Source organism: Delphinus delphis, chromosome 7 (genome assembly GCF_949987515.2).
Source record: "Delphinus delphis chromosome 7, mDelDel1.2, whole genome shotgun sequence".
NCBI lineage: Eukaryota > Metazoa > Chordata > Mammalia > Artiodactyla > Delphinidae > Delphinus > Delphinus delphis.
The window spans coordinates 62,526,387-62,542,540 of NC_082689.1; the positions used below are offsets into that span (position 1 = coordinate 62,526,387).

The 16,154-nt window shown below is 37.3% G+C and overlaps 1 protein-coding gene across 2 annotated transcripts in view; it reads left to right on the forward strand.

Annotated features, from left to right (window-relative positions):
• The first annotated feature begins 3,075 nt into the window (after nt 1–3,075).
• The window catches only part of FASTKD1 (FAST kinase domains 1), a 33,758-nt gene continuing 20,679 nt past the window's right edge, over nt 3,076–16,154 (forward strand). The window contains exons 1-5 of one of the 2 annotated variants that reach the window (XM_060016624.1): nt 3,076–3,127; nt 5,133–5,651; nt 8,314–8,382; nt 12,596–12,721; nt 14,685–15,083. In XM_060016624.1, the coding sequence (XP_059872607.1) occupies nt 5,317–5,651; nt 8,314–8,382; nt 12,596–12,721; nt 14,685–15,083 (929 nt within the window). In that variant the 5' untranslated portion in view covers nt 3,076–3,127; nt 5,133–5,316. Of the gene's footprint in view, nt 3,128–5,132; nt 5,652–8,313; nt 8,383–12,595; nt 12,722–14,684; nt 15,084–16,154 lie in introns of those variants that run through there. The other variant, XM_060016625.1, reaches the window with a different exon arrangement.

Here is a 16,154-nt window from a genome sequence, read left to right on the forward strand (position 1 = left end):
AGAGGTGAGATTATTGGGTCACATAATACATACACTTTGGGCCTCTCACTGTTGTGGCTTCTCTGGTTGCGGAGCACAGGCTCTGGACACACAGGCTCAGCGGTGATGGTTAACGGGCCTAGCCGCTCCGCGGCATGTGGGATCTTCCTGGACCGGGGCACGAACCCGTGTCTGCTGCATCGGCAGGCGGACTCTCAACCACTGCACCACCAGGGAAGCCCCTTGAACATTTTTTCACGTGCCTGTGGCCATGGAGTAAGGTCTATTGAAGTCCTTTGCCCATTAAAGAAATCTTTTCGTCATTGGGTTGTAGGAGTTCTTTACATATTCTAAATATTAATCCCTGCAGATACATCAATTGCAATATTTTCTCCCTTTCTGTGGGTTGCCTTTTCACTCTGTTGATAGTGTCCTTTGATACATACAAGTTTTTTTAGTTTGATGAAGTCCAGTTAACCTATTTTGTTCTCTTGGTGCCAATAATTTTGGTGTTATATCCAACAAACACATTTTTTTACTGGCAGAATTACTCCAGGAGAAAAAGCATTCATTAACTTGTGATAAAAAAGAAAAACAGTTCCTGATGTTTGGAAACTGATCTGATGTTCATAGCTAAGCATCAATGTTATTTCAAACTAATCTGGCACAATTTAAAGCATGTTGGCCTCCTGTGGGAATAAGGAATCTCATAGAACATCAAGATCAGACAAATTCACTATGCAACACAAAATACCAAAGATTCCCCTTTTGCTAAATGAATGAATGCTACTTCTTTACCAATTTCAGCTTTATCCCCACTTCGGTCAGCCTTCTCTATAGTTAAAATTTATTAAGGTACCCAATCACAGAATTGCCCTGTTTCCTGACAGCACCCAAGATAGGGCAAACCTCATCTTCCTTAGGCCCTCCCCGAAATTACCCACCAAAGCCCAAATCCTGTAAGAGGTTCTTTCTAACACTCTTTTATTGAGCTGCCAAATGGTTTCCTACAGTGTTCATTTTCCTGAGCTGTAACAAGAAGTCCATCAACTGCAGGTTCCTGGTGGGTTTTGGCTGAAGGGCATTGACATTTACTAAGAGGAAAGTTAGAGCCACCCTTTGTTAACCACTTGTCAGCCCTTGTAAAAGATACTTCTTCATGACTTAAATCATTAGCTAAAATGAAATTTTATAGCTGTGGATTTAAATTATTACCCTAGTTTTGTTCTCAGGTGTGATTTGTATATAAATATGTATTTTATGAATGCCCTAGGCTGCAAGTAAAGGAAAAAGTCCCTAACAGTGACTAAACAAAAAGGATTTTCTTTTCTCACATGGACAGTGTTTCTAGAGGAAGGCAAGCTGTTGGCATCTGTTTGTTCCTTAGACTCATCTCCTAATAATTCCACAAACAGGTGAGAAGGAGACAAACAGCCCCTAACAAGTGAAGAAACTGTCCTGTCACTATCATTTAGGCCTTACTGTTGCCAGGAGCTGATCTGGCACTCATAGCTCAGCCTTGGTATTCTGTTGAACATAACAATTGCACAGAATGCCAACATGAAACAAGGTTACTCTCTGACTGATGGGTCAAGACCAAAACAAGACCATTCCGTAATTATACCTGAACTCAGACAAAAACAAGAATATTGTCCAAACCGGGACTTCCCTGGTGGTGCAGTGGTTAAGAATCTGCCTGCCAACGCAGGGGACATGGGTTCGAGCCCTGGTCTGGGAAGATCCCACATGCCACGGAGCAGCTAAGCCCGTGTGCCACAACTACTGAGCCTGCGCTCTAGAGCCCATGAGCCACAACTACTGAAGCCTGCGTGCCTAGAGCCTGTGCTCCGCAACAAGAGAAGCCACTGCAAGGAGAAGCCCACGCACTGCAATGAGTAGCCCCCACTTGCTGCAACTAGAGAAAGCCTGTGTGCAGCAGCAAAGACCCAACGCAGCCAAATATAAATAAGTAAATAAATTTATTAAAAAAAAAGAATATTGTCCAAACCACAAAAAATGACCGAACATCCACTTATCTTAGCTAATATGAGTGAGGGCTGCTTCTTTACCAATTACAGCTTCAACCTCACTTCGTTCTTTCTGCCTTCTAGATAAAGTTTATTAAAATACTCAGTGAAATTCTCACAGCAGCTAATGTATAGAAAAGTCCCTCTTAAACCCCTGAATCACTTAACACAAGGCCAAATACTATAGTAAGTTCTTTCTAACACCATCTTAATTTGACACCCCTTAGGGTGTGTTCTGCTTCATTGCAGCCAACCAGTAATTCCAACTTTAGGTGTATTCCTGGTGGTCTTTGACTGAAGGGCATTGACACAGGTCATGCTGAGTCTCATCCCTATGCTTTTTCTCACATTTGTTCTGAAACCCCTTCTGTCCTGTGCATTCAGATCGACCTCAGTTTTCATATTTATTACCAGTTGATCTAGTTTCCAACAATCCAAATCAGTGCTACTCCAAGAGTGCTCTGCGATTAGTGGTTGCCTAGGGTGTTAGGGGTGTGGGGGGAGTGACTGCTAAATGGTTACAGAGTTTCCTTTTGGAGTTATAAAAATATTCTAAAATTGATTGTGGTGATGTTCCACAACTCTGAATTAAGAAAAGCCACTGAATTATACACCATAAATGGGTGAATCGTATGGTGTGTAAATAATTTCTCAATAAAGCTCTTAAATTTTTTGTGGTCTGGAACTGGTACCTGCCTACCACTACGCAAGTGCAGAAACTGAGAGAAATTTGATGCTTTTATAGCATTCGATAGTTATTCCATACACGTTGAACATAAATAAAAATCTGGACGTGTCTTTTCCATGTTTAAGTTTTCAAATTTCACTTTTCTAAGTATTCATTTCTACTGTATATTATAAAAATATCAGTCTTCACGGACTGGGAGAAAACCTCATATAGTTGAGAAACACGTGCCCTAAGGACCTATAACTTCAAGATGTGTGGCCCGAGTGTCTCAATGAGGAACTACAATACCCAGAATTCCTACCAAATGCGTAAGCGACGTCTATTCCGCCGACCTCGCCGCGACGTGCCCTTGGGCGTGTAGTGCGTGCCTCTGATAGTGCACGCTGTGTTCGCCCGGCCTCTTTTCATGGTTTGGGGACGGACACCACGAGAGGTAAGGTGATGTCTTTCGAGGAAAGGCTAAAAACTCTGGGATATGAGGGAGGCGTGAGCGACACAACCGAGCCTGTTGCGTCCCTTGCTGGGAGACGTGGAATAGGCTGGAGTTCTGAGCCCTCGTAACCAGGCTTAACCGCGATCCTTCAGAAAAGTTCTCTGGCGTTGAAGGAAAAACTTGCCCGCAGGTCCCGGCCGGCTGGCGGCGATAGGTTTTCTTTTTAATCAGAGCACATTCTCGGGCCGGGACCCTGGGTTCGGCTGAGAAACGGAGGCTTTCATCCGGGTATTGGATTTCCCGGAGCGCGGAGGACTAGGGCAGGGCTGATCCCTCTCCCAGCCAGGACCGGGAGACCAAATTCATTCGTTCAGCTCCACTGTGTGCCAAGCGCGGAGGATGCCTGTCATTTGCCAAGGGTGTCGTTGTGTATCCTGCACAATACCTGTTCACGGCGGGTAACCTATCTGTCATTTATAGTCCCAAGGCCCCTCCTTTGGTTAAGTCACTTCCCCAAGGTCACTTAGCTGGGGACTTGACACCTTGGTATTGTAACCAGTGGGTTCTTTCCACTTTCAGATGTGAATAGGCAGGAGACTCTGCTTTGTGCAGAGTTTTTTGTGTATGTGTGTGATCCAAGTCGGCTTGGGTCGGGATGCTGTACAGATTGCCACAAAGTAGTCAATATTGTCTCATCGTTTTTTCTTTGGCCTAGCCATAGGATTCTGAGGCATACTTTTAGTGTTGGTTTGTTAATGTAATGAGGATGTTCAAGTTGAAAGAACTGGGTGGTTGTCTCAGCTTCATTAGTACTAGAGTAGTTTTTTTTAACCTTTTTGAACCTAGCTTTTCTCTGTAAAATGCAAATGATAGCATCTACCTGGCAGGTTAATTGAGAGAATTTAATGGGATAACGTATTTTAAAAGTCCTTTGTAAAATGTTGCAGCAGTGTTAGATGATAGGATTTTAGTCCCAGCTTTTCTAACCATTGTTTCTCAACTAGAAATATAGACATTTATAATATATTTTAAAAACAAATTATTCTTTTTCTTTATTGTTTTTGGTTCTCCTGTTGCATCACTACGCAACTACATTACTTGATTTCTTCATATGTCCTGATTGGGCTTTAATCATCTCATTTATTGCTTAAAACCTACTTAAGGTTAATAGCGATTAAACTGTTTGAGTTCTTTTAGTGTACAACGAGAAAGGAGCGAGAAATTATCTTGAAAGCAAATATACCAGAAATCATCCCTCTGAAAAAAACATTTTTTATTATGGCTCTGAATTAATGGCTACTCTTCGTAGAAACTATAAAGGCAAAATGTTTATTTATTGCAGTTTTATTCTTCTATTTAAAAAGATGCTTCTTTCTGGGTTGGGATTTTTTTTTTTCCCTTCTGCTTTTATAGTCAAATTTGAAAACTTCATGTTAAGTGTCAGATTTATCATTTTTAAAATGGAGTGTGGGGGGCTTCCCTGATGGCGCAGTGGTTAAGAATCCGCCTGCCAATGCGGGTCGTGGGCCTCGAGCCCTAGTGCCGGAAGATCCCACATGCCGCGGAGCATCTAAGCCCGTGTGCCACAACTACTGAGCCTGCGCTCTAGAGCCCGCGAGCCACAACTACTGAAGCCCGTGTGCCGCTACTACTAAAGCCCACGAGTCTAGAGCCCTTGCTCTGCAACAAGAGAAGCCACTGCAATGAGAAGCCTGTGCACCGCAACAAAGAATAACCCCCGCTCACCGCAACCAGAGAAAGCCCGCACATAGCAGCGAAGACCCAATGCAGCCAAAAATAAATACTAAAATAAAATAAATAAATAAATAAATAAAATAGAGTGTGGAAGGAAACCCCTTTTCCTGGATATTTAGTTGTGGATTAAATCCTGCTCTCAGGTTCAGGGTAAGAACAAAGTGTGTAATTAATGGAGGAAAAGCTTGTTGTTTTAATTAGAATTTTGGAATTTGATAGTTATAACTCTGTTAAACTGATTTCTTTACAGAAATTGCATATTGGAATGGGATTTGGAGTCATCATAATGGAAGCAAGCTACATGAAGGAAAAACAGTTATTTTTATACCAGCATATTGCACCTGACTGCTAGTTGCAAATGGTTTTCTTTACGTAAGAAAATTTGTGATATAAATGAAAAGATAGTTTTTTTTCCGAGACTGATTGTTTACAATATGCTTCGCCTAAGAGCTATTTGTCCATTCTCCTGGAGAGTGTTTCAGTTTCGACCCTTTAGTTTCGAACCATTACTTAGTCGGATGAATAAGTGTACAGATGAAGAGCAAATATTTGATCTTATTGAAAAAAACAAAGCCATACTTTCAGAAAAGCAAGTGGCATGTGCACTCAGTATGCTTTGGCAGTTTCAAAAGCAGAAGACCAGCTTGTTAAAAAATGTGGAATGTATCAGAGACCATCCCCAATTTCTTACTCTTCATAATTTAGCTACAACTAAAATGGAGTTCATGAATGACAATACCTTGGTGAATGTGTTATACATCATACAACAGTAAGTAATGTACTTTTAGATTTTATAGAAATGATTGTAGTTTATTTTTATATTTAATTTTCTAAAAAGCTCTAAACGGAAAAAAATGTTTTTTTCCCTTTTTCCTGATAAGCTAATTTTTTAAATTTAATTTTAATTTTATTTATTTTTGGCTGCATCAGGTCTTCGTTGCTGCGTGCGGGCTTTCTCTAGTTGTGGCAAGCGGGGCTACTCTTCATTACAGTGCGCGGGCTTCTCATTGCAGTGGCTTCTCTTGCTGCGGAGCACAGGCTGTAGGTGAGCAGGCTTCGGTAGTTGCAGCACGGCGGGCTCAGTGGTTATGGCACACGGGTTTAGTTGCTCTGCGGCATCTTCCCGGACCAGGGATCGAACCCGTGTCCCCTGCATTGGCAGGTGGATTCTTAACCACTGAGCCACCAGGGAATTGCCCTGATCATCTAATGTTTTAAAGATATGTAGAGGATATTCTTTGATTATGGTAATCATTTCACAGTGTATATACATATCAAAACATTATGCTGTACAACCTAAATATATACAATTTTTGTTAATCATATATCAATAAGGTTGGGAAAAAATTTAAAAAGAAAAGAAATTTTACATCATTCTCAAGGGAATCCAGCCTTCAGAAGAGCTGGATGCCCTAAATGAAGAATTGAGCAGCTATATAAAGGGAAAAAGGACACAAAAGTTAAAATTAATCTGTTTGTTAGTCTCATTGGTGAAATTATCCAGGGTGCAAGGGCCATTTAAGTAGCTATAGATGTCAGCACTGTATAAAGCAGAGATACAGTTGTTTTTATTAGGGTGTCAGCGTATACAAGAAAGGGGCTTAAGGCTTTACTTATTCTGGTGGGCGGTGTTAGACTAAAAAAGAGTGACATCCCTTTTTTGGTGATCTTTCTCAGATTTGCAAAGTTTTTTCTCTGAGGTGCATCGTGGGATGTGTATGATAATCAGTTTTGTTTTCTCAGTGGTCATATTAGTTTGGAAAATGCTGAATCAGATGAAATTAAACAGATCTTTATTGGACTTCAGAGCATTCAGAGCCTGCAGGACTCTTCAATATACATATGCTAATGTATATTGTGAACCTTTCAGTGGGGATATTTTCCAAACTTACTTATCCACAAAACATTGTGTTGAACACCTCACAAGAACACTGCACAGGTGGAGAAATGCTGCTTCATGGTGATTTGCCCCCAAACCGCATTTCTGTGTATCCCTCCTAAGTCATATTTTAGTGAGGAAAGGATTTTAAGAGTAAAATATAATTTTGTTTTCAAGTTTTTAAAATAGCATGTAGTTTGATTTTGTTTCATGACTCAACCTGAAAGTCTTTGACTTTTAAGAGAAAAAATAACCTAGCCTTAACATTATAAAGATGTTGAAATCGGTTAAAAAGATTTTTATATGTACAACATATAATATATATTGCTTAATTATATATAGAAAATATCCATTGTTAGTGAAGGTATATGCTTTGCATTGTTAGTGAAGGAACTGCCATATGCTTCTGGTGGTATAATATGTATCCAGAACTATAAAAATGTCCTCGGACCCAGTAATTTTGCTTCTAAGATTTATCCTAAGAAAGTAATCTGAGATACATGTAAAGATTCTTGGGCTTCCCTGGTGGCGCAGTGGATAAAAATCTGCCTGCCAATGCAGGGAACACAGGTTCCATCCCTGGTCTGGGAAGATCCCACATGCCGCGGAGCGGAGCAACTAAGCCCTTGCGCCGCAACTACTGATCCTGTGCTCTAGAGCTGGTGAGCCACAACAGCTCTAGCCCACGTGCCTAGAGCCTGTGCTTCGCAACAAGAGAAGCCACCGCAATGAGAAGCCCACACACCGCAACAAAAAGTAGCCCCCGCTCTCCACAACTAGAGAAAGCCTGCGTGTAGCAATGAAGACCCAAAGCAGCCAAAAATAGATAAATACATAAATAAATTAAAAAAAAAAAGATTCTTGTACATGGTTATTCATCCCAACATTGTTTATAATATTGAAAAACTAAGATCCTAGTAAGTTGGTGAATGTTTAAATGATAATTTATTCACATAATTAATAGTACACAACCACCAAAAATTATGTTTTGAAGAATATGTAATGATATGGGTAAAATGTCCACAATATAATGTTAACTTACTGAAAAAGGCAGGATATAAAAATGTAAAAGAAATATGTATATGTCTTTAAGTATGTAGAAAAATAACTGGAAAGAAATGCTCCAAGTTAATGATGGTGGATATTTATGAGTAGCAGAGTTATAAATGATTTTTTATTACCCACTTAAAGTTTTTCTTTATTTTACAGACTTTTTCCTATAGAAATATTTTTTGCGGTCAGAGCAAAGTAGTACGTGTTAGGTGTACTTTTAACATAAAATATATCATTGAACATTTTTATTGTTCAGTGGAGGTCATTGAAATGTACAGATAAAAGGATGAGAAGGGCATGGGATAAAGTATAGGGGTTTATTAGATTGTACCAAGAAATCAGAATACTGAAATGAGACCAGACCAGAAATAAGGACTGATTGTGTAAGAATATAATAACTTGTGGTTTACTTTTGCATTATAATCCTTACTGCATGTATGTTTTTAATAATTTTAAAATGTTTCTGTGTAGAAAATTATTTTCTCTTGATTTTATTGAGGTTTGGTTTTGAGGCCCATGACCCGCTAGTTGAAGCACTAGTTACAGAAGCATGGAGAAGACTGGAAAGGCAAGTACTTTGGGTTTTTCAACTAAGATCAGGGTTGTCCTTTTCAGGGTTAGCACAGTGAAATCTTATAGGGAAAGAATGAGGAGCTGCTGCCTAACTATCAAGCTTCATTGAAAAAAATGTATTTAAATTCAGTTTACTTCGAGGGGTTTTTGATCATGTAAAGTGTGTTTATTTAGCATGGTGAAATCTTGTAGGAAAAGAATGGGGAATGTGTTTTTTTCCTTAAGAGAGAAAGAAAAGTATTTCAAATATTCCCTATTTAAGGGTGTGGAATGTAGTGTGCTTTAAACATATATAATTAATCAAAATATAAATAGAGTCACTGCTATTCTTGGACTAGGCTTTCTGAATTTTCTTTTCTGAAAGAGTTCTGCTTCAGAAAGAAAAACATTCTGAGTGATAGGCTGTCAGTAAAAACCCTAGATGTTCAGGAGTCATAAAAGGAGAAAGAAGATACCAGTTCAGGAGAAAGGAAAGCTATATAACTGTTTAGCAGCATCTATAGGTACTTGTCTATCACTCCATCTTTATGAAGAGGCAGTGAGCAGAGTCTTAGAAGCTAACAGTGTCTTAGAAGCTTTCAGGTCCACTACTGTGGATAGTATCAATTCAGATCTCTTTTCCACTCTATACACAGCTATATCTTTAGCATATTGCCATAATCAATAATCATCTAGAACGGGGCATGACCAGAAATACAGCCGCCCCCTTCCCCGTCCCACACCCCACGTTCATGGGGAACCTGGTGCTAAACCATTGGTAGACGACCTACTTCTTGGGTGGGGGGTTTCATAGTAGCAGAGCAGCTCCCTGCTGTGATCTATTGAAAGTCAGCCCTCAACACAAGGGTTTGTAAAAAAATAAAAAGAGAAAAAAAGAAAGCAAAAAAAGAAATAAACAAATAATTATCTAGAAAAATGTGAAATTTGTTCAGAGTATTATGAGTACAGAGAAGCCTATGGTATCCTATACTATATTATTTATGTTTTATAAGAACATATGAGAAGCTCTCCATTTATAAAACAGCGGAGATAGTAGCAGAGCTCATTTTGGCTATTTATGAAAACTTTGAATATTTAAACCTAGGGGTTCTGGATAGCCAAGGTCCATCATTAGTAGAATAAAGCAAATGTTAGTGAGGAAAGGGAAAATCAAGGTGGGAAAGAGACAGGAGGAAAACCACAGAACAATGCTCCCTCTAAACCAAATAGTAACCTAGGGCAGAAGAGAAAGGATTGACTAAGATAAGAAACTATAGCTGTTTATTTGTATTTAGATGAGAGGAGCAGCATAAACTTTACAGCTCCTTCTTTGTAGCAGCATATGTTTAAAGCATAAACAATGGTAAATTCTTACAGTTGTAGTCTTATAAAGCTCTGTAGGCCTTTGTTGTGTGAGCTGGATTAAATTAAACAAGGTACCCACCAGATCTCTGGGCTTAGAAATTCCACATTCATTTACTGAATGGTGGTTTTAGTTAATCTTATTATCTAAACCTGTTTGTTTTCTCTCTCCATTTTTGCATTCTCTCTACCTGTAACTATCTTTTTGTTGAGGGTAAGGAGAATAATCTTAGTGCTTTCATGAGCAATTCAAACTAGTCTTCCCGCAGTATCCAAGGACAATTGGTTCTAGCATCCCCTCAGATACCAAAATCCATGGATGCTCAAGTCCCTTATATAAAATGATGTAATATTGGCATAAAACCTACAGACATCCTCCCATCTACTTTAAATCATCTCGATTAATTATAATACCTAGTACAATGGAAATGCTGTGTAAATAGTTGCTCAGCATGCAGCACATTCAAGTTGTGCTCTTTGGAGCTTTCTGAAATTTGTTTTTTAACTGAATATTTTCGATTTGCTGTTGCTTGAATCCGTGGATTTGGAACCCTTGGATACGGAGGGCCGACTCTACTGGGTCTTTGGGGGTTAAATTTGGTCATTGTTGATAATGGCTCAAAACTTTTTTCTTCAAAGCAGCATTAAATGGTATGTGTATTACGTATCTTGAACAAATCAATTGTAGAATAGGTGCTTTTTTCATTTTGGTTTTACTCTCTACTACTTAAACAATTAAATTACAGATATGCAATTATACTTCCCAGTGAATCAGACATTTCTTTTTAATTTTTCTTAATTTCACAATAGCTCAGGTGATAATGACTTTGTTCTATGTGGTGTTTTTTTAATTTGTAGCAATACTTTTATTTTTTTATAATACTAAGTAATAAAATTTTTTAAACCCTAATTTGTATTCTATGTGTAGAGTTTCTAATAGAATCATAGAATAAATGTTAATTTCTGATTTTTTTATCGTCATGGTGGCCTATGATGTTAAATTTTTGTAACTATGGTAACTTAATTAAATGATTTTGCTATAATATCTATGAATTTGTTATATAAATATAATTTGTAATGATTCAAATAGAATAGATTATTATGAATTAACACTATATGGTGGATCATAGCAAGAATAATTAGCATGCATTTGAAATTCAAATTAAAAACCCTCTTTATTATGGAAGATTTTAAACATTTACTAAAGTAGAGAAATTAGTATAATGAACTCCTTTGTATGCATCATCCAGTGTCAACGATTACCAACAGATAGCAGTCTTGTTTTGTCTAGATCACCTCCAGTTCCCTCCCTACCCTTCAGTATAGTTTAAATTGTGGTATCATTTCATCAGTAAATACCTTAGTATATATTTCTGATAGACAAAAAACACTCTTTAAAAATATATATATAATCACCATGCCATTTTTTATACCTACGAAAATGAACAATTATTCCTTAAATTCCCTAATAACTGAGTTCAAATTTCCTTGATTGCTCTAAAAAAGGTCTTTTTGTAAGGCAGTTTGTTTAAATAAGTATCCAAACAAGGTTTACTGATTACATTTAGTCAAGATTTTCTCTGCCCTTTTTTTATTTTTTTTTTTGCGGTACTCGGGCCTCTCACTGCCGTGGCCTCCCGCTGCGGAGCACAGGCTCCGGACGCACAGGCTCAGCGGCCATGGCTCACGGGCCCAGCCGCTCCGCGGCATGTGGGATCCTCCCGGAGAATGAACCTGCGTCCCCTGCATCAGCAGGTGGACTTCCAACCACTGCGCCACCAGGGAAGCCCTCTGCCTTTTTTTGTAAGTACTCATTTTATTAAAGGATATCGTTTAAAATTACACCAATCATAAGTATGCATCTTGATGAATTTTCACATACTGAAAATACACTTATACTTCTGTGTAATAGCACCAAGATCAAGACAAAGAATATCACTAGTTTCCCAGAAGTTTCTTTCATGCTCTCTTCCAATCACTCCCTACCTTCCCGCCCTAAGAGTGACACTCTCTTGGCTTCTACTACCATAAATTAGTTTTGCTTTTATAAAAATGAAATCCTGGGAATTCCCTGGTGGTCCAGTGGGTAGGACTCGGCACTCTCAACTGTTGTGGCCTGGGTTCAATCCCTGGTTGGGGAACTAAGATCCTGCAAGCCGTGCAGCATGGCCAAAAAACAAAAAGAAAAAAAAGAGCGAGAAATCATATAGTAAGAACTCTTATACCTAGTGTATTTCACTCAATATATTTTAAAGATTCTTCCATGATATTGCGCTATTTGTTTTTTTTTATTGCTGTATAGTATTCTAGGAATATGTGCAATTTATTCACTGTACTCTTGATGGACATTGAGACTGTTGCTATTTAGCATTTAGTTTTTTGCTGTTACATATTATGCTGCTGTGCAGTTCCTTATGCTTGTCTTTTAGTGAATTCAAAGTCTTTAAAAATCTGTAACAATTCTCCTTCCTGCTCATTTGTCTTGCCATTTACTTGTTGAAGAAATCGAGTCGTTTTTCCTATAGGAAAATTCTGAAGTTTTTCAAGCATGATTGTAGTAGAGGTTGTATTATTTGTTAATATACAACCTTGAGTTGAAATTGTTCTGTCCTCAAAAAATTAATATGTAAACGATTCAAACAATTTCAAGTGTTTTTTTTCCCTTTTTAAAATCTTCAAGTAGAATTTGGCTTTTTAACTCTTAGCCTGGGTTACTTTTATAATAATAAATAATCAACATTTTAGAAAAATTCATTTTATAGTAGTAATATATTAGTATTTTTTATTGCTTTTTATTTTATAACTGTGTATTATGTTTTAAGTGAAAATAAATGGTAATGATCCCCTTTGTATATTTACTTTAATAGGTTTGATATTAACATGCTGTCAAAATTTTCCTCTTGCCTGGCAGATCAACATTTATGTTTTAGTCCATTAATGGGAAAAATAGCTGATATTGTAAATAGGAACTTGGAAACGATACAGGACTTAAGGTAAATCTATGTAGGGGCTTTGTGTCATGGTGGAAAGATTCTGGGCTTTGAATGCACACACACTTAGACTTGCTAGTTCCTAACTATGTGACTTTATAATCTCTTGGAAGTTCACTGTCCTCATCTATACAACAGGTATAGTAGTATCTACTGTGCAATGTTGCTGTGGGAATTAGAGATGAAATATGTAAAGTATAACACAATGTTGTCAAGATTTGTGATTTTTCCTTACTTGCAAGCTAACATGTTTGCCTACCATCCTTACAACCTCATTTAACCTTAATTACCTCCTGGAAGGCCCTACCTCTAAATATAGTCATATTGCCAGCTAGGGCTTTAACATATAGATTTGGAGTGGGGGGGAACCATAGTTCAGTCTATAGCATACACCAGTGTTCAAAGCAGCATTAGTCATAATAGCCAAAGGGTGGAAACAACCTTAATGTCCATCAACAAATGATTGGGCAATCAACATTTGGTATATACCCACAATGGAATATCATTCAGCCTTAAAAAGGCGGGAAATTCTGATATATGTTACAACATGGATGAACCCTGAAGACATTACGCTAAGTGAAATAAGCTATACACAAAAGTACAAGTATTGTATGATTTCACTTTATATGAGGTACCTAGAGTAGTCAGATTCATAGGAACAAAGTAGAATGGTTGTTGCCAGGGGTTGGGGGAGGGGAGAATGGGGAATTACTATTTAATCGGTAGTTTTAGTTTGAGAAGATGAAAAAGTCTTGCAGACGGATGGTGGTGTTGGTTGTACAACAGTGTGAATGTACTTAATACAACTGAACTGTACACTTAAAAATGTTTAAAATGGTAAATTTTATATATATTTTCACACATACATGAAAGTAGCTTATAAAAGCAGAGACAATAAAAATCACTGTAAAGTAAATTTTTTTAACTTTAAAAAATTATTATAGACCCATTTGAGAATCTAATGAAATCTTTGGACATTTCCCCACTCCAAACTGCAATTACAAATATATATACAATTAAAAAAAATCGTATTCAAAGGGTTTATGATTAAACTAAATAGCAATGCTAGTTTACTAATTAATGTTAATTGGTACTAACATTAAACATTCTGATTAGAGAAGCCAAAGTATTGTATAACTGGGTTTTTAAAAAATAATTTGTTTTATTGAAAGAATTGAAGAAATTTTGAAACAAAAAAATGCTAACAGGCCCCCTATCCTAATGGTTGAGATATTCATGTCTTTTTTGTAGATTGTTTTATAATTATTATCCCCACATGTTTGTTATATATCTTAGATTTTGCATTCTTTATTCATTATTAGGTATATTCTTATATTTAGAGTTTCTTGATTTTTGTATCATGTAAGAACTGTCTTTTGAAAGCAGAGACCTCACCTTTGTAATTTTGGTGTTTTCCACAGTGCTTAGAAGATTGATTTATGTTTCTTAAGAGTGTTTATTGAGGGAAGAAATATTCACATTCAATATTGTCCTACTGTTATATATTAATATTAATGTAGCCTGAAACATTAAAAAATATGAAATCATTAGTGAGAAATATTTTGCCAAGATTTTTACTGGTAAATTACAGATACACAGAGAGAGGAACAAAGCGAAGTCTACTTCCAAAAATATAGAATGAGACTTTCTGTGTTGCATTCAATGGGCTGTTGGCCCACAGTGATTTCTGAGTAAATTTCACTAAAATATTTTCCTTCAAAGCATTTATCTATAGAACGAGATATTATACACACTAAAAAAAAATTATTTCAATTCTTTTTTGCCTAAAGGGGTTTGATTAGTGGGAGATCAGAGTTCAAGTCCCATTAGTATTTAAAAGAAAAATTTTGTTGTATAAAACCTATAATATTTTTATCAGTTCCTTTCCGTTTCTAAGCATTTAGTCTTAGAATTGCTCATTTTTCTTAGATAATGTAAAAATCTTTGCATCTTCTTCCTTTTCCAGGTGCTTGTCTGTTTTAATGGTCAGCATATCTTCTTTAATATCACAGCGTTTTCAAGAGCAACTAGTGAACAAAGCAGAGCAACTTTTTGACACCATAGATTCTTCCCAGGTCAACATTGCAAGAAGAATAGTACAGTTTCTTCGAAATATTAAATATAGTTATTACCCACTATTGGAAAGGTGCAATAAAGTGTTTTTGAGCAATGTGAACCACCTTGATTTGGACTCCATAAGTAAAATACTTAGTCTATACCACTCTCTACAGTTTCATAGTTTTGAATTTCTTTTAATGACTAAGAAGAGGCTAACAGAATTGATTCCTCTGTTTGACCACCCAGCTAGCTTTGTAAAATTGTTTGTAACATTGGGACCTTTGGCAGGACCTGAAGAAGAGAAACAGTAAGTTCAGCTAAAAATACTTTACTTTTCTTGTTGAGAATATATAGAGCCTTCAAGCTTAGATCTTGCAGTTCTGGAAGCCAGAAAAGTCACTCCACTCAACTGTAGAAGGGAGAATTATCTCTTGTGCTCTGCTCCTTGATTCTTTCTCTGATTTTTCTAATTTACATCTCAAACTCTTAGTCTCCTACTTCTTTGAATGGGGGCCAATAATCCCCTGGTGGCCAACACAGCAGTGGATGTGGGAGAACATCATTTAAGTGCTATTCTCCCTTCTTAGGCCAGGTGACTGGCTTTACACAGAGAGATAAGACTCCCCCACCCCCAGTACAGAGTGTGGAATATTCAGAATTATAGTAGTCCTAACGATGGACCATTTTATGCTTTGGTGTCTTCAAATTCACCATCAAAAGCATTTATTATGCACATTGGTATATGTTCCCATTGTCAGGTTTGAGTGATTTTGGTCTGATTCCTATCTTTTAAGAATTTCCAGTTTTGCCAGATTTTTTTTTTTAACATCTTTATTGGAGTATAATTGCTTTACAATGGTGTGTTAGTTTCTGCTGTATAACAAAGTGAATCAACTATGCATATACATATATCCCCATATCTCCTTCCTCTTGTGTCTCTCTCCCCCCCTCCCTATCCCACCCCTCTAGGTGGACACAAAGCACTGAGCTGATCTCCCTGTGCTATGCAGCTGCTTCCCACTAGCTATCTATTTTACATTTGGAAGTGTATACATGTCCATGCCACTCTCTCACTTCGTCCCAGCTTACCCTTCCCTCTCCCTGTGTCCTCAAGTCCATTCTCTCTGTCTATTTTGTCAGATTTGATGTAGATAGAAATATTTGGGCTATAAAGATGAGCAAATATTAAATTAATACATGATTACTAGATATGAGCAAACAAATAAGTTTGATTCATAGATTCAGTTGAGCAGGGGTCCAGGAGTTACGTAATAGAGGTATCTGCCTCATTTCTGTTAGCAAAGACTTCATGGAGAGTTTTATTTTTAAGAGTCCTTTGAATTATATGAAGAAATTTAAGGGTACATTTTAAGAGACT